Source organism: Episyrphus balteatus, chromosome 4, assembly GCF_945859705.1.
Source record: "Episyrphus balteatus chromosome 4, idEpiBalt1.1, whole genome shotgun sequence".
Classification (NCBI taxonomy): domain Eukaryota; kingdom Metazoa; phylum Arthropoda; class Insecta; order Diptera; family Syrphidae; genus Episyrphus; species Episyrphus balteatus.
In genome coordinates this window covers 46,587,181-46,607,859 of record NC_079137.1, presented here as the reverse complement: position 1 = coordinate 46,607,859, position 20,679 = coordinate 46,587,181, and the positions used below count along the sequence as shown (strand labels likewise).

The 20,679-nt window shown below is 31.8% G+C and overlaps 2 protein-coding genes and 1 long non-coding RNA gene across 3 annotated transcripts; 1 reads left to right on the top strand and 2 right to left on the bottom strand.

Moving 5' to 3' along the window:
- Positions 1-310: 310 nt before the first annotated feature.
- LOC129919516 (uncharacterized) lies at positions 311-1,725 on the bottom strand. The gene is made up of 4 exons (XR_008773082.1): positions 1,464-1,725; positions 1,312-1,382; positions 710-1,259; positions 311-625 (listed from the first exon to the last, which is right to left on the bottom strand). It is a non-coding gene; the product is annotated as an uncharacterized LOC129919516 (long non-coding RNA).
- Positions 1,726-2,552: 827 nt separating this feature from the next.
- On the top strand, positions 2,553-10,344 carry LOC129919513 (GTPase Era, mitochondrial). Its single transcript, XM_056000416.1, has 4 exons — positions 2,553-2,786; positions 2,837-3,355; positions 9,846-10,023; positions 10,087-10,344. The coding sequence occupies exons 1-4, from the start codon at positions 2,568-2,570 to the stop codon at positions 10,278-10,280; spliced, it is 1,110 nt and encodes a 369-aa protein (XP_055856391.1). The 5' UTR covers positions 2,553-2,567; the 3' UTR covers positions 10,281-10,344.
- A 3,105-nt stretch (positions 10,345-13,449) lies between these two features.
- On the bottom strand, positions 13,450-18,209 carry LOC129919510 (uncharacterized). Its single transcript, XM_056000412.1, has 3 exons — positions 17,624-18,209; positions 14,673-14,921; positions 13,450-14,613 (listed from the first exon to the last, which is right to left on the bottom strand). The coding sequence occupies exons 1-3, from the start codon at positions 17,827-17,829 to the stop codon at positions 13,758-13,760; spliced, it is 1,311 nt and encodes a 436-aa protein (XP_055856387.1). The 5' UTR covers positions 17,830-18,209; the 3' UTR covers positions 13,450-13,757.
- Positions 18,210-20,679: the final 2,470 nt, after the last annotated feature.

The window sequence follows — 20,679 nt, the reverse complement described above, 5'->3', positions numbered from 1 at the left end:
TTATGAAAAAAAAAAAAAACATGAAACAAAAATGTTAAATGTTAAATAAATATATAGGTAAATTTAGTCAAAAGCTGAGTAATTCTTTCTTTGAGTATTTATTTCTAAAAACTAATACAAAGTTATGTGTTGAATTTTTTATGGAAACATTTTGTAAGTCTGATGTTGCAGTTCCGAGATTATGCAGTGAGGCGCGCACAAATTTGTTCAATTAATTTTCATATCGGATTGGAAACTTGTCAGATAAATCTTAATGAGAAAAAGCAAATTACGTTTTAATTTTCCAATTTGCAATTTAATAATTAAATAACTTATTTCTAAGATACATTTAAAATTTTGATGGCACAAAGGGGGTCTGACGTTAAATAATAATGACAAAGTTATAAAATATAAACAAATATAATACATGGATAAACTTAGTTTAAAAAGTCTGCTGTACTCGAGTTGTTCAGACCCGGATGTCCAGTTGTAGGGTTGGTTAAGTTGGGTTGGGAATCCATGTGTTTTGCCTTAATTCCTCCCTCTGCATAACTGTTTAGGAGGGGAAAGCAATTGCGAAGAAGATTCATGCAGATTTTCTCGGGATCTCGATGGGGGCTTTAGACCCATTTGTAGAAGACATGTCCTACAGAAACAAAACGACATCAATGCAGGCAGAGTACAGAAGGAATATATCGAACCAAAAAAGGAGAATCAATAAAAATATTACCTGCAACCAATTGGGGAGCTAAATGATGCTCTGAAACAATTACCACTTTCACATGCCATTTGTTTCCACACTTCACTTATCATGCACATGTCGTCCAAGTTTGAACGCAGTGAAGCGATCTCTTATAAAATGGTTTTTCATCAACGGGAGCTGAAGGATTTTTGGGTGTTGAATGAGCTGCATAATGCAATGTTAGGATTGTCTTGCTTGTTGCTGTCTGCTGTTTGGGATGAAAAGTGTTTCCTGGGGGAATATTTTTCGGGAGGTATGTTTGTATTTGCTTTTCTTCGCAGCGCACATACATGACGTGTATCATTTTAAAAATGTAAGAGACTGTTTTTGTGGTGGGCATTCTAATGAGGCAATTTATTAACAACAAGAGCTTTGTTATCATTTATTCATGTTGATCGTCTAAGAATAGACGTTTTCGCAAACGAGCGGGCATTCCAAGAACATTTTACATTACATTTTGACTGTGAGGGTTGAAGGTACCGACACGATTAAGACCCAAGCGCACAGTACACAGAATTCTTCTTTTGTGAAATAATTCCTAGAAAAAAAAGATAAATACGCTAGCTCATTGTAAGAATAAATTGATTTACTTTCCATCTCCTTTTCCGGTTTTTCTCTTTAATTTTGGGGAAGATATCGCACTCATGCAAACACGTGAATCCTAAAATTATTAAATTAAAAAAAAAAACCAAAGTTTATCGCACAATTTTCATCTTTTTCCAAAAAATATGCTTATACTTACATTGATTTGTGTTGTTTGTTATTCCTAATTGAATTCAATTTTAAATATTAAATTTTTTTTTGTCATATATCTGTCAACTGCAGCTGTCGTTTATTGGAATCTGACATTTAATAAGTGTAATGTACCTTGGCAGTACTGTTTTCTATCGAGAGAAAGTAAAATCTGGATAATTATCTGGATTTTTCAAAAATCTATACAGATAAAGTTTTTGTTGTAATTAACACGTAAATTGTTTTCATTTCAAAAATCTCGATGTCGTTTTTTTGCACAAAATCTATATAGATAAACAAAAAAACACACCTATTATATCATTCTTTGTACTCTCTGCACTATGCTTAACCATTTCAAAATCTTAAGTCAGCTATTACATGAAGCCTCAAGAGGCGCGCCTGTTTTCAAAAGTAATGAGTGCAAAAGAGAAAGAAGATAAAACAAAAAATTATCCGACCGGAGAGTCGTGGGCCAAAATTCTGAGACTCTTTTTTGACGTTTATTTTTCCACTCTTTCTTTTTTCAACATTCCCTTTCATTTCTTTTTGCTTCTTGGTGGAATACAACAACAACAATACTTAAATCAAAAGAGAAATGTCAAATTTGAGTCTTTGACTCAAGAGGCATCGTGTAATAGTACGCGCTTCACAGAATGATTACCAAAAGAAAATTCGAAAAAAGAGTCAAGCCTCTTGAGGCTTCATGTAATAGCTGACTAACTAGTGTCTACACCACAGTACACAGTACTGTGGTCTACACGGCCCTAGGTAAAAATTCAGTTCTTGTATTATTTTCCATCCATCTGGCAATGCTATAACTTTTCTAAACAATTTGACATTTATGTCACCTGTCGTTTTTTTTTCAGTCTGTCAAAAAACTCAAAACAAAAAACTACATAACTTCTGGCCAACATTGTATATATATTTCCATAGTACTATCATGAAGTAAAACGATCTTAGGAACTCTAGTGGTGACTTGAAAAAGCAGAATTTGTATGAAAAAAACACACTGAGCGCCACCTCAAAAAAGTGGCGACATCAACTAATACTAAATTCGACTTCATGATAGTACTATAGAAATATATATACAATGCTGGCCAATTTCACAAAAAACATGTCGATTTTATTTAAAAAATTCATTCAATTTCCAACAATTTGTACAAATTTTAATCATCCAACATATCTTCTCTATATTGGATCCAGAAAACTTTCACTGTCATCAGCATTATGTAAAGAAATTGATCAAAATTCACAAATGTCCTTGCATGTTGCTGTGATAGGAGTACCAAATGCTGGAAAGAGTACCTTTATAAATAATTTAATTCATCATAGAGTAAGTTTTATTAAATACAAATAAGAATATGTATTAACTTGAATTCAAAGGTTTGTCCAACATCCACAAAAGTTCACACAACTCGCAAATCCAACAAAGCCATTTTCACAACAGGCAATACCCAGTTAGTATTCTACGATACTCCTGGCTTAGTGACTCAAAAGGAAATCAATAAACACAATTTAGATCAAAGTTTCAAAAGTGCCTATCGAGATGCTGTCCAACGAGCTGATATAATTGGTGTCGTTCATGATATCTCCAATTCATGGACCCGAAATGAACTTCATCCAACTGTTCTTGATACTTTGAAAGCATTTCCATCTTATCCAAGTTTTTTGATACTAAATAAAATCGATGCATTGAAATCGAAGAGAGTTCTTCTTGATTTGGTGAAGAAATTGACAAATGACACTTTGTCTGGGAAGAAGAAATCACCCAAGAAAGATGATAAGAACAGAGAATTCGTTGCACCGGTGACAGATTTGAAAACGAAACAAGCTGGGTGGAGTAATTTTTCTGATGTCTTTATGGTGTCATCGATAATTGGCGATGGCTTGAATGAAATCCTTGTAAGTTAATTTTAATTTCTTTTTTTATTTGATTCTTTATTTAGCTTTAGCTATTACTTACAGTATTTTGATAAAACAACTAATATAAAAAAAAACTGAGACCAATAAACTATAATTAGTTTTTACATTATGAGATTAACATTTTTTAAATATTATCACATTATTTTCTACTTTTAATTCATTTGATAGATTACACTGGTCAACAAAATTGAACTCTTTTTTTGTCACAAGAACCAAAATATACTTTTCTGAAGGTTTTTGGAATGTTAAACTCGAATCTGGGGCCCTATTTTATAAAACCTATACCTATCGTTTAACTTTCGTTTTCGTTAAGCTGTCATATTATTCTTCTATATGCTGCACTGTGGGCTAGAACGCTATTTTAGCTGGAATTAATTAAAAATGTCAACTTCTTCCAAAATTGATAATTTTGGTCTCATTCGATAGATAAATGGACTAGTTATAATTTCTCATTCAAAGTTGAGGTCAAAACATTCATTGGGTACGTAAAAAACACAGTCGAAAGCAATTTTTCGAAAATAAAAACAAAAAAGGCCACTTTTTCCTCTATCCAGATATTCGTTTACTGTGTTTTTTTTTTAAACGGATTGATTGTGAAAATTTTGCTAGTTTATCAATGAGTGATGTATCCTAATCTAGTATTTGCTAATAAATTGTTATTATATTGAACTTTTGTGTATAAATTTTAAAGTAAAGTATGTTACTAGCACCGATTTTATATAAAACGTATGTTCCTAAGCTTTAAAAAAAAGGCACGCATAGGCACACTCTAGAAATAATTTTAAAAAGTAGCTAGCCTATATGGCTTTATGTTTTATATAAAACTATGTCCTACAAGAGCAAACTTTTTTCGCTGTAACTCAGAAAGTTTAGGGAGCAAAATATTCAGAAAAACCACTTACAATGAAAAGAAAACGAGTTGAATGTTTTCAAATAACGATTTTTTTATTTGCATTAACATTTTATATTCCATTATAAGTAAAAACAACTTTTGTTCGCTTTAATGATACCATTTTCGAATTTGATGCGTTCAAACTTCAAAGAACCCATTTTTTGTTTTTTAGACCAATTTTATATGTGTTGAAAATTTGAAAACCTCATTTTACATAATAACTCGCTTTTTTTGTGGTGTTGTTCTTACCATTAGAATCGGTTGTGCCATAAAATTATCATTATTATATCATTCGACACCAACTTAATGCCTTTAATTGCAACGATTTCGAGAATTTCTATAATTAATTCCAGCTAAAATAGCGTTCTAGCCCACAGTGTGCTGGTAGAATGGATGTGAGCCTCAAAAAAATATTTTTTTCGGTTGAGTTTGGCCAAACGACTTTATCGTTTTACATAATCGCTCTTTGTCGTGACTATCGTTTACTTCAGTATCGTTGACTTGCCGCTCGTTTCGTATTACGTAATAGACCCCCTGAAGTCAAAACAATTTGATTGGTCTCCATTTTTGCGATATGTATTACCGTTATAAAATAACAAAAAAAAAACGTATTTTTGGCCGTTTTCGAGGCTATCTATATTTTGATGTGAGGTAATTATTACAAACAAATTTGCAACGGTTCTTATGAAAAATTATTTTCTTCTTTCAAAAACTGTTTATATCTTTTTTACTGCCCGAGATTTCTTAAGTTTAAGTTAATAAGCCAAACACAAACTTAACTTTATCTAAAGTTTAAGTCACTGGTCAACAAGATCTTTGCCAAAAGAACCAAAATAAATATATTTGTCTAAAGGTTTGAGGGTTGGTGAACTTGAATTAAAAATCAGAAATATTCTATTAGCTTCCGTTTTTGAAATATTACCGTTACAAATAAACCTCTATTTTGCATTTTACAACGGTAATATTTCAATAACGGAGGCTAATAGAATTTTTCTGATTTTGGATTCCTTCAAAAAAGTATATTTTGATTCTTGTGGCAAAAAAAAAGTTAAATTTGGTTGACCAGTGCTATTTATGAGCCAAAGACTTATTTAATCTTAAGATATCTCGGGTAATAAAAGAGATATGGGAGAGATTTTGGAAGAAGGAAACCACTTCTTACTGGTACAGGTTTCAAATTTCTTTGTAATGAATAACCTCACTTAAAAACATAAACTCGAAAATAGCCAAAATTACGTTTTTTGACATTTTATAACGGTAATATCTCAAGAACGGCCTATTCCTGACATTTATTTGAATGGTGTAGTGCTTCCCAAGTGTGAAAAGTTTAAATATCTGGGGTCTATGATAAATAACGAAGGTACTTGTGATGACGATATCAATCATCGCGTAAGCGTAGGGTGGATGAAGTGGCGGGAAAATTCTGCCATCTTCTGTGATCGAAAAATGCCCCCTAAGCTGAAAGGAAGACTCTACACCGCAGTTGTGCGTCCAGCACTCACATACGGTTCACAATGTTGGACAATGTACAAAAAGTATGAGAGTAAGTTAACGGCAGCTGAGATGAAGATGCTTCGTATGACAGCAGGAGTAACAAAGCTTGATAGAATTAGAAGTACGAAGATCCGAGGAAGCCTTCATGTTAAAAACACCATCTCCCAAAAAATTGAACACGACCGACTCAGTTGGTATTGCCATGTTCAAAGGAGAGATCCTGAGAACCCCGTCAAAAAAGCAATATCATACAACGTTCCAACACGAAATAGAAAGAAAGGTAGGCCTAAAAACTCCTGGTACAAGCAAATGCAAAACCACCAGCATTCAGTTGGCCTTAGAAATGGAACAATACAAAACCGGGAGGCTTGCCGCCGATTTCTGAGGTCAACCCGGCGGACCCCACAGGCGGATCACTAGTGTGAAGCAGTTACGTGGGATAGTTATGATCCCCTCGACATCGAGATCATAACAGCGCCGAGAAAAAGGAAGAAGAAGAATATCTCAAGAACGGAGGTCAATCAAACTTTTCTGACTCTGGATTCGATTCGAAAAAGTATATTTTCTAGAGTTGGGCACTTTAGTTCATTTGAGTGATCGATCACTTTAGTTCAAATCACGCTACTGAACTAGTTCATTTTAGTTCAATTTATTTTAATCACTCCGGTTTTGTTACAATTAAAAAAAAATTAGTTTGTACAAACTGTATCCAAATTTATGTAAAATTGGCACATTTTACATAACAAAATAAATAGCTACAACCTACAAATAACAGATATGTACATATTTTATTTTCTATAAAAAATCTTAATTTCGTTCATATACTTGTCGAGTTTTCTGGTTCCTGACGAAAGTCTGGAAGAAGTACGTTTTGCTTTCATTAAATCAAAATCATAGTAATGCAAGGACCAAGGAATTAAACAAAGCTGAAAAAAGAATTGGATGCAATTTCATATGCACTTTGGTTTCTGCACCCCTTCTTTAAACGTTTGTCGGGTTAAAAGGGCGCTATCGTCGTATAAGACAAGGAGACAAGGACCAAATTTTAAAATTCCCTATACAGATGGGACTTCCTTTCACCCAAAAAATATATTAAAAAAATTATAATGTAAGGTGAGCGCAAGCTGTTTTGTAATGTCATATTACAACGGCTCTAGGTTGCTGTTTAGTTTGTTGAAACAAATGTTTTTCGCTATTTGCGAACTAAATTGAACTAAGTATGTGAACTAAGTTCACTAGTTCACGAAGATGAACTAGTTCGTTCGCGAACTACACAGCCTAATATTTTGGTCCTTGTGGCAAAAACCTTGTTGACCAGTGATTGAATAATTTTAAACATTTATGAAGCAATATATTCTGAAATCTACTAGTTGACAAAAATGGTAGTCTAAAATCACCTCTGTTTCTTAACTGATATGGTTGCACATCTGATACATAAACTAGTTTATTAAGGCCCATTTGCTCATACTAGTCATAAATTCTAATCTTAGATAGGACGAACATAACTCTTATGTTTTACTTAGTTTATTCTAAGTTTCTAAAAAATATTTATGTTCATCCTAGTAACGATTTACTTTCATGCGAGAAATCGCTGAGAACTACAAATTAAAATGTCAAACGACACAAACGTCAGTTAATTTGAATTGTTTTTGAGCAATTTACCGGGAATAATTTAACAAATTTATTATTTTGGCAATTTTAATTGCAGAAAAAAAGTGTTAAATAGTGTACGTGGCAATAAAAGTGTATTTAATTTAATAAAAAAAATTATTTATTTGACAGAATTTGTTTTAAAAATATTTTTGTTTGACAAAAATTAATATGACCTATATAAAAACAAAAAGTGAACAGTGTTTCAAAAATGTGTGTTGTAAATTTTACCATCGGTAAATGGTTAATGCTAATGAATGTGAGTAAATATATATTTAATTGAAAATATATTTCCTTTTTTACCACATACATCAATTTTTGAAGCCGCGTTCTTTCAGTTTTGGCCAATAAAATATATTAAATAGAACATAGAATCCTTAAGTTCTACTATTTCTTCACCCTAAGTTATGTCAAACTTAGATCAATTTATGACCCAATTTTGAGTTCGTGCAAACCACTATGTACAATTTAAGGGTTTATGTTTCACATAAATATTTAAGACTCGTTTCAGCAAATGGGCCTAAATAAATAATTTGGCAGCATATTATTTTTTATTTTAAATATAAATATAAGTACATTCATCATTGTTCCCTGATTTATTGTAAGCCATTGGAAGGTATTAAGCATTGATTGTATTGTTGTTAACCTATTGCACATTAAAATACACCTCATTTCGCGATTTTGTAACTTTTGTAACCGTTCAGTCAATTGATTATTACCTAAAACTAATATGTTAAACAATATTCAAAATGTGGCTTAATCATAACATTATAAATTTTTATTGCACAACTTGGCAATAATCTATTTCTAATTCTTTGGAAAAAGTCTATCTTGATTGCAATTTTGTTACAAATATAATAATTTATATGCTTCTGGAAACTTAGCTCTCTATCTAAAATTACTCCCAAGTATTTGATTTCATTAACTTTTTCAATATTATTTTCATTGATTAATATTATATTTTTAGATGAATCACTATTAATTTATTGGTTTTGATTTTTTAACATTAATTTTTAATTTATTAATTTTGAAGTAGAATTCTAGGTGTTTTATACATCAGCATAAAGTGCAATGATGCTGTGTTTCCCGAAACGTACATATATACACACTCGTATCTGCAAACATTCTAGTATTCGAATGTCTTAGAACCTTTTCCAGGTCCTAAACCATTCTAGTTGTACTCCTTCAATATCAATACCATATCTTCTCAGTTTCTGAACTACCTAGTATGTGTCTGTGGATGGTTTCGAATGCTCTTTGAAGGTCTAAAAAAACAGCAACTACAATCTTTTTTTTTTCATATACTTCAGTTTTTCAATGTGTAGGGAATTGGTAAAGACAGTCAAAAAATAAGGCCCCACAATGTCCATAGCACTTAATAACATCCTAGTTGACAAACCGTTGTAGTCTTTTTTTACCGTTCATGTTTCATAATATATTTTAACTCACTTATATTTATTAATTTGAACTTAAGTAAGCTTTCACTGTTTATATCAATTAAATTTGTGTGTATCTCAAAAGGTATTTTATTTAACTTGTCAGCTATTTCTTTCTTGTTTCTTATAGTTCTGTTCTCACATATAATTTAGTCACTTTTTTCTTCATTAGGGACAAGCGATTTTATTGTCCTCCACATTGTTTTTTAATCGTTGGGTTGATCCAATTTTTTGGCAATGAAATTATTTTTTGCTAGTTGAACATCACTTACGTGCTTGTTTCTACATAACCCATAACTATTCCAGTCTTCAGCACTATGTATTTGTCCAAACCGCTCTTTGATGAAGTTGAATTTTTTTAAATTTTATATTAAATAAGTTTTGATTAAACCAACCGATATTGCAATTTTTCGAATTTATTGTTTTTGAGATCATCATCTTACTCATAGCCGCTTTAATTTTCTGACTGAATGATTTCGAAGTTTCGTTTTGGTTACTATAAACTAGACTTGTTATTTCATTGTTTATCAACTCACTTCGAAAGTAGAAGAATTTTGGGAGAGTCTCGTTGGTTCCGATGCAATTTGTTTAAAAGAAACATTTGAAATGATTTCACAAATTCGTTTTTTGTATGAATTGTTTTAAAACCAATCTATGCTAACATAGGTATAATTAGAACATACATAACTCTTTAATTTGGTCTATAAAAAAGTCACACAAAATGTTTTCTGGTGAATTTTGTTTGTGTGGTGATCTATAAACAGCCACTAAAATCATCATACTTATATTTTGTCTTTGCACTTTAATCACTAACCACCAAATCATTTTATTCAATGCTACCTTAGAAATTTCTTTCACTTGCCAGTCTTGCTTTATAAAGAAAAGTACTCCCCCAGTATGAGATGAGATACTATCACATCTTACTACTTTATAATAATTATAATTAAGTTAATAGCCTTTCTTATCTTGAATACCTTCTATTTATTTAATTTTCCAGAGCTATCTTGCGCGCAATGCAAAACCCAGTCCATGGAAATACTCAAGTGATGTTTTCACAGATCAACCGCCAGTCGATCTTATTGTAGAAAGTGTACGAGCTAGGTTATTGGATTATTTGCCACAAGAAATTCCATATAATCTTAAGAGTCAAATGGAGTACTATAGCGAAGAAAAAAGTAAGATTTTTTTCGATTAATTTGAATCAATAGCAAAATTCAACTTAAAATTTCTAATTTTAGATACTATTTATGCATCGGTTCAGGTGATTTGTCCAACAGCGCGTATTGAACGACTTATATGTGGCGAGGCTAATGGTAAATTGAAACAAATTACAGAACGTGTTACATCGGATTTAGTTGAAACTTTTAATAAACCAATTTCACTTACAATATCGACGGTTACAGCGAAAGAAGCTACACAGCGACTAGCATAGAGAAGATATTAAAATATTAAAGTGACCGTTATTTAATTAGAAATATACTCTTGATTACTTGTTATAGATTTGTTTAATGCTTTTTACAAAAGTACTTTCTTTCAAAATAGCAATTCCCTTTAAGTAGGAGATCAATATTATTCAATATATGTATTGGAAAAAAGTGAACTAATGCTATAGTCCGAAAGTTTTCAACTTTAGTGGACGAAAACTTCGTCCTAGGTTGCTCACGCAAGTGGAAGGGACCTCAATCAACATGCCGTTGAAGCTTATGTCCAAGGATAGAGCTGGCTCGAGAAAGCTTGTTGGTATAGGTACAAATCCGCAATGGGCAATTTTACATCCGGAATGAAAACGAAATTTTAAGTATGTGCTAATGCGCCAAAAAAATTAAATAAAACATTCATTTTGTATGAGTTACTACGCTATCATGACCTTTTAACTAATAAAGTTAAAAAGAAATAAATTGCACGACTGGGGTCGCACGTACTTGCTCTTATGCTTAAAGTAACTATAATGTTAAAGCTTTTTATTCAAGAAATTTAAAATTCGATATTTTGAAGAAATTTCATAAGTAGTATAAAAAAATTAAATCTGTTTTTATAATTAATAAAACTCCGTTTTAAAATATCTTAAAAAAAAAAAAACAAATATGCCATTTTATTTCTCGTATAAAAAGGTATTTTTAGAAAAAAAAATTTTGAAAATTGTAGGAGCCGTTTTTTAAAAAAATAATTTTTTATATATAAAATTTTTTTAACATTTTTCAAAAAAAAAGTTGGTATGCCATTTTGAAGAAATAATTAATTTACACATAAAAACTAAATTTCAAAATTTTTCATTGATCCGTTTTCAAAAAATTGATTTTTCAAAAAAAAATTTTGAAATATTTTTTAAAAAACCAAAAATGCGTTTTTTGAAAATTTTCTAAAATTTTAATATTATCTTTACTTACACACTTTTGTATAAAAATTTTCATTTAAATCGGGTTAATTTTGTACGAGATATTCAGAAACGAAAAAAACCGTTCTATGACAGGTACCGTTAATAACGGTACAAAAAATATTTTTTTATTTAAAAAGTTGGCCCTTATGTGTAGTATTACACACAAAAATTTTAATCAAAAAAATTTTAATAAAAAAAATTAACTTTTCTATTTCCGTTATATGGCAGGTACCGTTAGTTTTGGTCATAAAAAAAAATTTCAATTTCCCCTTTAGGGAATCACCAAAAACTGCTAACTACCAAGTTTGAAGAAAATCACTTCACTCGTTTAGGCTGCAGCTCCAGATAGAGACAGACGGACAGACAGACAGACAGACAGAATTGCCGGACCCACTTTTTTGGCATTCTCCATCATCGTAATGTCATGTAAAATTGTTATCTCGAGTTCGATTTTTTTTACGAATCCTAAACTTGCCCTATAGTACCTATATCGCAAGTAAAAACAAACATGGGCTAAAAAAAAATTATTTTAAGGAAAATACCACCAACAAATGATTTTATTTCAGAAAATTCAGTTCATCACTCATGCTTCCTAACATTTTTATAATACCAGACATTTTTTAAATGTAAAAAAAATCTCAATTTGCAATGAAACAAATTTAAAGGTTTTTGTTTCAACAAAGTTTCATAGCTATTAACTTTAGAATGCTTTAAAAAAGCATCACTGAATCAATACAATTGAGTATCAGTAGCATCTTATTTGTTTAAATCGAAGAAAGTTTTCAATAAAGAACGATCGACAGTATCAAATTACAAATTAGGTATTGCCACTGCTCGAATTTTATAGAATTAAACCGATTGTAACAAGTTCCGTGCTGGCACCGCATGTTCCTATATATCGAGGGGCACTGTAGTCCCCAGCCATGTTCCATACCAACTTGGCCACTACACCCTTATTTTCATGACCCAACTCAGGCCAAAAACTTCAAACTCGTAATATTTGTTAAGCTAGTCCAAAGCAATTACTTCAGAAAATTTCAGCTACTTAGCATGAGTAGTACATGAGACATAGAGCTTCAAAAATCACCATAAAATTCACTGGGATTCAAAAATCTGAGATAGTCTCAAGCGACGCGATTAGAATAGCAGAATAGGGTTGCTAATATTTGTACTTCTGGTACCTACTTGCAAAACTCTCAATTCTTATATCAAGCGCTTCAATTTCTTCTCAACGGAATTATGCTTTAAAAGGAAAATATACAAATATTTACGATCCAAAAATAGTACACACAAAACAATTTTAAATTAATTTTATTATAAACAAACAAAAGCAACCAATTTGTTTACATTTCATCATAATGACATCAAATACCATCACGATACGATGAGTCATACCTTTAACATAAATTACCTTTACAAATAAAAAATCATGTTTTCATCATTTTTATCTGATGCAATAAATACCAACATTGGAAAATGATGAATACAGTTGAATCTAAAAATAAATAACAAGAGGGTGGTAAAGGGGGGGGAGTATTCAAAATTATAAAATTTTTCTTAAATCAGATTTAGAACTTCCTAAATCGTTACAAGGAAAGTAGTAATATTTGTATTATTTCAACGAAAACTAAACTACACTTGTTTTAATGCGGAAATGATGCAACTTAAATTAAATCAACTCTTTTCGGAATGAAAACTCGGGGAAGCTTTTTAATGGGGAGTCTTTTTCTCAAAAACACTTCGCCTTAAGTTTTCGTTTAGACTAGGGCTGAATATATTTATTCAAGACAAAAAAGAACTAATAGTAGAATAACCCAATTACAAAAATAAACAAATGAGTATAACGCTACTGCTAGTCTCAATGCTTCATTATCATTACTAATTACTATGTTTCAAATAATCTAAAACGTGAATCCCCTTTTAATTTAAAAATGCTTATCTCCAGAGCCACATCACAATAAATAGAAATTTTCATAGTCATCATCGATCGATACGATGAGATATCTTATCACCGATTTGGTTTAAATTTTGTGTGTAGGTACTATACATTCCATTGCAATCATGTGATGTCATTAATCGCAAATGAAATTAATAAGAGATAACTTGAATGACCAACATGACAGGGTAAATATTATGCTCAAGAGCTTTCCTCTGAGTTAATATAGGAAATAGATTTTTCATGGGAATCTGATTACATGATTTGTAATAAACAAACAAATAAAAATATGTTTTGTCTAAAATATTCTTTTATTTTTTTTTATATATTATCAATTATCACTTAAAACACAACAACTTAGAATTACTTCAACTTAGTATTTAGATTCTTAAAAAAATCAATTCTTAGCATCTACTATTTACAAGGACCTTACAATTATAACAGTATTTTTTATAAAATATAAATTAGTTTCTTAATTTTTAAAGCGTCATGTACGGGGAAAGTTTAAATTTTTGTGTACAAAAAACGGGTACAAACAAAATATATAAATTAAATTTAATATCCATTTTCATTTCTACCATATTTGACTTGATGCTTTAAAGCAACGATGGAAACAGCTCATTTATGCTGCTTGTCCAAGCCATTTCATCAAACGTTGATATCGTTGATCCAATATCACTCTGTGGTGATCCAATAGACTCATATCCCGGATCTGAGTATGAATGTATCGATAGCGGACTCTTTAGACAATTTTTCCTTGAATCCAATGAAGTCAATGATAAGAATCCAGTATCGAAATCATCATCATCCTCTTCAATATCATCCGAAGTCATGCCACATTCTATGGTTTCTTCATTCTTAGGTGGTTCCTCTCCCTCGCAATAGACTTCTTCGCAAGCTTCATTCATTGCGACTGCATCATCAGCATCACCAACGACAATGGTGATGGAGTTCGTTTTTTCATCGTAGGTCCCGTATATAGTTTCACCAGTGTCAACTGGTGGTTGCTCTTGTTGTTGTGTTGTGTTTATAAGTGATGACGATTCTATTTGGTCGGTATTATTCAAGCAGATACCACTGTCGCTGCAGCTGCTGCTGTTGGTATATTCGCCGGATTCCATGATTTCTGATGTGGTCCCCACCACTGATCCAGACAATCGCTCTGCGATGCCTGCATCTTGGGTAGCATCTGTGTGGCCTTGTGGATGGCTTCCTTCCATGTCTGCAGTGATATCTGCGAGTAGGCTTTCGGCAAGCTCTTCCAATTTAGTGGAGTCGAAATCTTCGAACATGTCTTGTAGAGAAGGCAAAGAGCCACAATTTTCCACAGAGCTGCAACTGATTTCTCGTTGAAGGCTACTGGGGATCGTCGTGGGCGCTGTTTGTGTTGGTTGTCTTGTGTCACTGATTGAGATTCCTTCATTCCCTGCGGCAGAGGGTAAAATAGGGATACTGCAGATCCTTTGAGAATGGAATCAAAATCAACACAATCCACCAACGTGTTTTGCGACGATTGAGAAGATGCTTGCTGTTGTTGTGCGCTTTGTAGTTGTTTAAGTTGTACTTTCAAGTATTCAACTTCCTTGTCTAGTTTCTGGTTTTTGGCCAAAAGTGTTTCATTGATAGCTTGGAGGCTATCGCATTTGTTTTTCAACATTTCTGTCTGATCTGTAAGTTCGTTGACAGTCTGTTCCATTTCTTCCATGCGAGCTTTCTTACGGTCACGGGATGTCTGAGCTGCTACATGATTCTTTAGTTTTCTATAAGAGAAAATATAAAATTTGTTAGTTCACTTGGTCAAATGAAGATGCTGATTGGCAGAGTTATGGAATTGTGCGTGATAAGTTTAAAATTGAAACAAACAATGTTAAAAACAAAAAAAATATTTCTGATAAAGTTCAAGGTGCGCAAGACCAAAAAGCAATGTTGCGGATGAATAAATTTCTAGTGTTAACTCAAAAAACAAGTTCGATTAAAAGTATATATTATTTTTGAAACTATACCAGTAAATGATAGAGGATAAGCTTAGCCAATTTTTTTTTGTAAAAAGTGATCATGAAATTAATAGATAGTAGAGTGCCATAAGATTTATACCTCGGAATCAAGGGGAAGTCAATCGGGCTTAGTGCGGTAATCCGTCGGAGCGGATTTTGTTCGATTTCATCGGAATCGGACAGTTTTTACCTGTCGGAAACACACCTCGAACCATATTTCGTATGAAATCGGAGAATTTCCGTTCCGACGGATTACCTCGCTACGGCCAAATGAATCTTTATATAAACTTTGGAAATGTGTTTTTAATAGTATATAATAGAAAAATTAAAAAAAAAATTATTATATAGTTATATTAGTTTAAAGTTATATTTTAGAAAGGAGAACGGCAGATTTTGGGTGTTGTTAATGCAGGCCTAAAGGCAAAACTATAACTTTGTAATAACTAAACTAAACTATACTTTTCAAAAGGTTTTAGGTGTGTTGAATTTGAAGCCGAATTCAGAAAAATCCAATCAGCTCCCGTTTTTGAAATACATATGACAGTTAGAAAGTCAAAAAAAAATTTGCTAATTTTGAGGTTATGCTAGGTGAAGAAATTTGTTTAAATATAAATCGTTTCGGTTTCTTAATCGTTATTTGAAACCGATTATTAAAAAGAAAAAGCTCATAAAAAAGGGGTACCAATGTAAATTGTAAACATTTTGTTTTTATGGTTAAAATTGATTGATATCCATGAATTCATCAAAAATAAGATACCTAATGCGTTTTAAAAGTTTTTTGTTGGTTTTGTTGTTTTTTTTTTTCTTTTTATTTAAAATAACAGAATTTACAGCAAAGAATACAAACTAAATGCACTGTAAATTTCATATTCATATCTCATTTCAAACATAGTGAAATCATAGCTTTAAATATGGTTTTATTTTGTGTTTTTAGTGTTTTTGGCGTTTTGGTTGTTTTTTAAACAAGCGTCAAACAAAGACAATATTTGAATAACAAAATGAAATTTTCAGAATTTATAGTTAACAATTAGAACTAAGTTTACTGTGAATTTCATAGCATATATTTTGCCTTTTTAGCGTTTTTGTGTTTTTTAAACATGCGGTAAACTTAGAAGATATGCAAACAATACAACTTTTATTCTCAGGACTATTATTTGAAGATTAGAACCAAATACACTGCAAATCTCATATTTCTATCTTTAGTCAAACTATGAGAAATTAGGTATAGCATAAAAATGGAATTTTTTCAAAAACTCAATACCTTGAACTTTTGCATAAGGATATGAAAATTTAATATTTGGTAAATATAATAGCCAAAGTTTTGGAGTCAGTCAAAAATCACAAAAATTCAGTTAAATAACCAAATTTTCTAAAATTAAAATTAAAATTAAATTTACTCAAAAAAAATTATTTATTAGATTTAAATGTCGTTTTAAACAAAAAAACATCTTAAATAGAAAAGTTTTCAGAAGCAAAAATATAAATAACATAATGACATTTTTCAAAAGTCCACACTTTAACACAGATTTAGTATTAGTATCTTACAGTCCTAGAAAGAATCCTCACAAAGTTTGAGCAAAATCTTAAATGAGACAGCAATTTCGATTGGACGTATTTATATGGAATGTCTAAACGGTACTAATTTTTCAGTAAATTGTGGTTAAAAATTGTTGTAATCGACAGCGGTCATTTTTTTTGTTTTTAACTTTGTTATTTCATATTTTTTTTTTCATTTTGTTGCAAGACAATAGGAGCGGAGGAGGTATCGGTAGGTCGGTTAGGTAGGAAAAACCGAAAAAGGATAACAGCCCTATTCTGTTATTCGATTCACGTGAAAGTCTAAAATAACATGCGTCTAAATGGCGGCTAAAATTAAATTTTCACAAAAAAATTTGTCTGAGGACTACTAAAACAAGCAGAATCAACGTCTTACTATCGAAAGACATAAGTTTATCGAAGACAATTCGACGTGGTTAATGAATTAAATCTTTCGATTCACGTGAATCGAATAGCAGAATAGGGCTGTAAAGCAGGAAATTTGGAAAGGAAGTGTTTGGAAAAGGAAGGAAGGAATGTTAAGTTCCAGGGACGTGACCTGCTTACGATACGCGACATTAAGCTAGCCAGATTGGGGGGGAGAGATCTTGCCCACGAAATTTAACCTCACCTGCGAACGAAAACACATCAGGCCGAGAACCAAAATCGAGAAAAAAAACCATTTCTGAAAGATGTGACAACAGACGGACTATCATCATCTCAAGGGCACTGCGGATGTTGACGCAGTGTGGTCTAATTGACTTTCCCTGGATTTCAAGATTTTACAAATTTTATGCTTTACGTCACTCCACTAAGATTTATTTTTTATTTATTTATGATTATATTTAAAGTAGTTTTGTAAATAGCTTAATTTTCTAAATAAAGAAATGAAAGGAAAAAGATATTGGCCAAAATCAATGAAATAAACTTACTTCCTTTGTAGTTTTTCCTCCCAAGATAGATGATCCAATCGTCTTTTCTTGCCACGGAATGCAGAAGAATCATCCGATGATGACTCAGAGCACACCGACGACTGCATTCCAATGGACATGGCTGGAGATTGGGTGTTGATCCTGGTCAAAGGACTTGGTGAAATAGCAACGTACTTTGGTACGGTCATAAAAACTGGAGTGGACATTGTTGTTTCTTTTTTTATTCTTTATTTCTTTTTTTCAATTTAAAACAAATCAAGAGAATACAATGTTAAATAAATTTTAACATTATATTATTTTTATATGCACATCCAAATGATACAAGGTTTTTGTAACTTGTGTTCTTTGACGACTATGGTTTGTATAGTTTTATCCAATGGAACTTTGTTGTTTGCTTGTTTCTTTTCATTTCCCCGGGATAATCTTTAAAATCAAATTATGAAAAAAAAGGGGGCTATTTTCACTTGTGTTTTTTCTTTGCTATTATTTTATTGCGTTGGTCAGAAAGATGAGACTTCTTTTGCTTTGAAGCGTAGTTTTTTCTGGAATATTAAAAATTTTCTACTGATTTGTTGAATTTTGATTGGTTGATTTGGATTTTTGTCAAGTGGTTGGGGCTGACGTGGCCGAATGACGTTTCTCAGTACAAACAGAGTTGCTGTGGTGCAAGAGATTTTAATACTATTTTTTATTAAGGGTATGAACATACTTATGTGACAGAGGAAAAGGGAAATTTTTTTATGGGGTATTTCAGATTTGGATAAAAAAATTGATTTTTTTTTTGGCACATGGATCACGATTGGAAAAGATATTTTAAAGTTATTGGGACATATTCATAGAGATTTGCTTAGTCGAAACTTCAAAGTTTACAGTTTAAGCTAAATAAAGTCCCATTCATTTTGGATGTTCTACCTGCGTCTATTAATCTCTAATGTGTAATCGCTGCATTTGACATTTTTATATGAGTATTAAGTAGTTGCAGAGCCCTACGTACTATAGTACAAAAATTGATGTTAAATTAAAATTGAGGTTAAATTCGAGCGAATTATTTGTTCGTAGCTTTGTGGAATCCGCTTTTTATTTGTAGACTGCCAATTTACATTTGACAGTTCGCAGAGGTAGTAGCAGTTGTTGGTCGCTTAGAAAATATTAAAATGTATGTTTTTTTATGTAATTTTTTACTAGTTTTAAGCCTAGCACGCTGCTGAAGCGAAACGAAATTTTCCATACAAAATTTCGTTAACTTGCTTTAAAACTTACCGTTCGCGTACACTAACTCCGAATTATTCGCCGACATCGGGTCGGAACTACTCGGACGAGTTTCTCGGACGATAGTCTGCATACACTGATTCCGATCTAGGACGTCGCTGACGGTCTGATGTAGTCTGACTTTGCGACACTTGAAGTACATATAATAATTGTTTTCAATGGAATATTTTGAAGAAATTTAAATTTTTGAAAGTTCATACCGACAATTTTTGCAAAGAAAAGGCTTTTAGCAATATCTATGTATACATCAACCCGACAACGGACGAAAAATCCGAACAAGTTCGGATTATGTCGGTTGATCGGTTATTATCGGGCGTCATCGTACGTCAACGGACGATGTCACTTTCAGTGGTGTACGCACTCTCTTTTCTTTCTATGTGCTTGGTTCTATCGGCCGAGTTCAGCCGACAACGCACGAGCATAATTCGGCCCATGACGGATTTGGTGTACGCGAGCCGTTAGTCTTTCTTAAAAAACTTAAATATGAATAAGTTGGTATTTGCTTTAGAAAAAGCTTTAAAAAAAAAGCTTTTTCGCAGACTTAAGTTAAGTAAAATCGGTTGCTTTTCATAGACGTTTTCTTTGCGATGTTTAACTAAACTCGAGTTTATTGAAAGAATCTAGGAATCATTGGAACCTGATAAGTTGCTTTCCACGCCATCTAGTATTTGGCGCGGAACCTTCAAAACATTTAATTTATTATTAAATTTATTATTTATACAAAAATTCCATAACAAAATCTTGAACAAAATTAAATTTGTTTTGTTTTTTATTTTCTTGTTACTTATTTTCTGATGTCTTGTCTTGAATTTTTTTTATGGTATTTTTTCATCAACATGTTCGCTGTTGACTTTGGAGGCTTCAAAGTTTTTCGTTTCGCTTCAGCTGCTTACTATTATAGGTTTTACGCGTTATTGATTGTTATTTTTGTTTAACTATTTTTGTGTAATTATTTGGAGATGTGTGTGCGGTAGCAGAAGCAAACTAATTATAGTGTCAAATAAAAACCTGAAAATATCCGGTGTGAACACTTTAAATTTTCGAAAACTTTTTGCAGAAAACAGCGTTTTTGGGTTTGGTGTGAAGAGCCTATTACCCAACTAACAATTTTACTTCCACAAGGGTCTAACGAAGCTGTTTCGATTTTGGAAATATTGCTTGTATACGACCATAGAGAAGCCCATCTGGCCCACCCGAGAAGCTTGATAGGCCTTAGAAGAGTCATATGCAAGTTGATTGGAGAGACTCATAACATGTCTTTAATGCCTTATAGAAACAACCAACATTTGAAATTTGAAAATGTGTATTATTGTTTAGAAGCTCTGAGTAGACTTGTCGAAGGATTGTGAAAGTCTAAACGGGGTATATCCCAAATAGAATAAAGAAAAAAAAAATATTTTTTTTTCATTTTATTTTTTTTTTTTGTACCTATTACATTTTATTTATTCATTTTCTTCTTTGTTTTCGATCCAGACAAGTTTTGCTTCTGAAATTAAATTTCCAAACACAATTATATTGAGAAAAAAACATCTTACTTACTTGACGCATTTTGCTGGATTTAAACCACGTACATCCTGATTGATAGTCCGGTACCTTACCCATCGAGCTACTCAGGTATATAATAAAAGAGTCTCAAATTTGGACTAGTTGAAACCAGAGCTTCCTAAGGGCTTCGATTTAACTTCCTGATGAGTTGCACTATCTTAAAGAATATGGTGACCATTTGTGTTTTTTTTTTCAAAGTTATTATTTTTGGTTATTTTCTGTTTTTTTTTTTGTATCTTGTA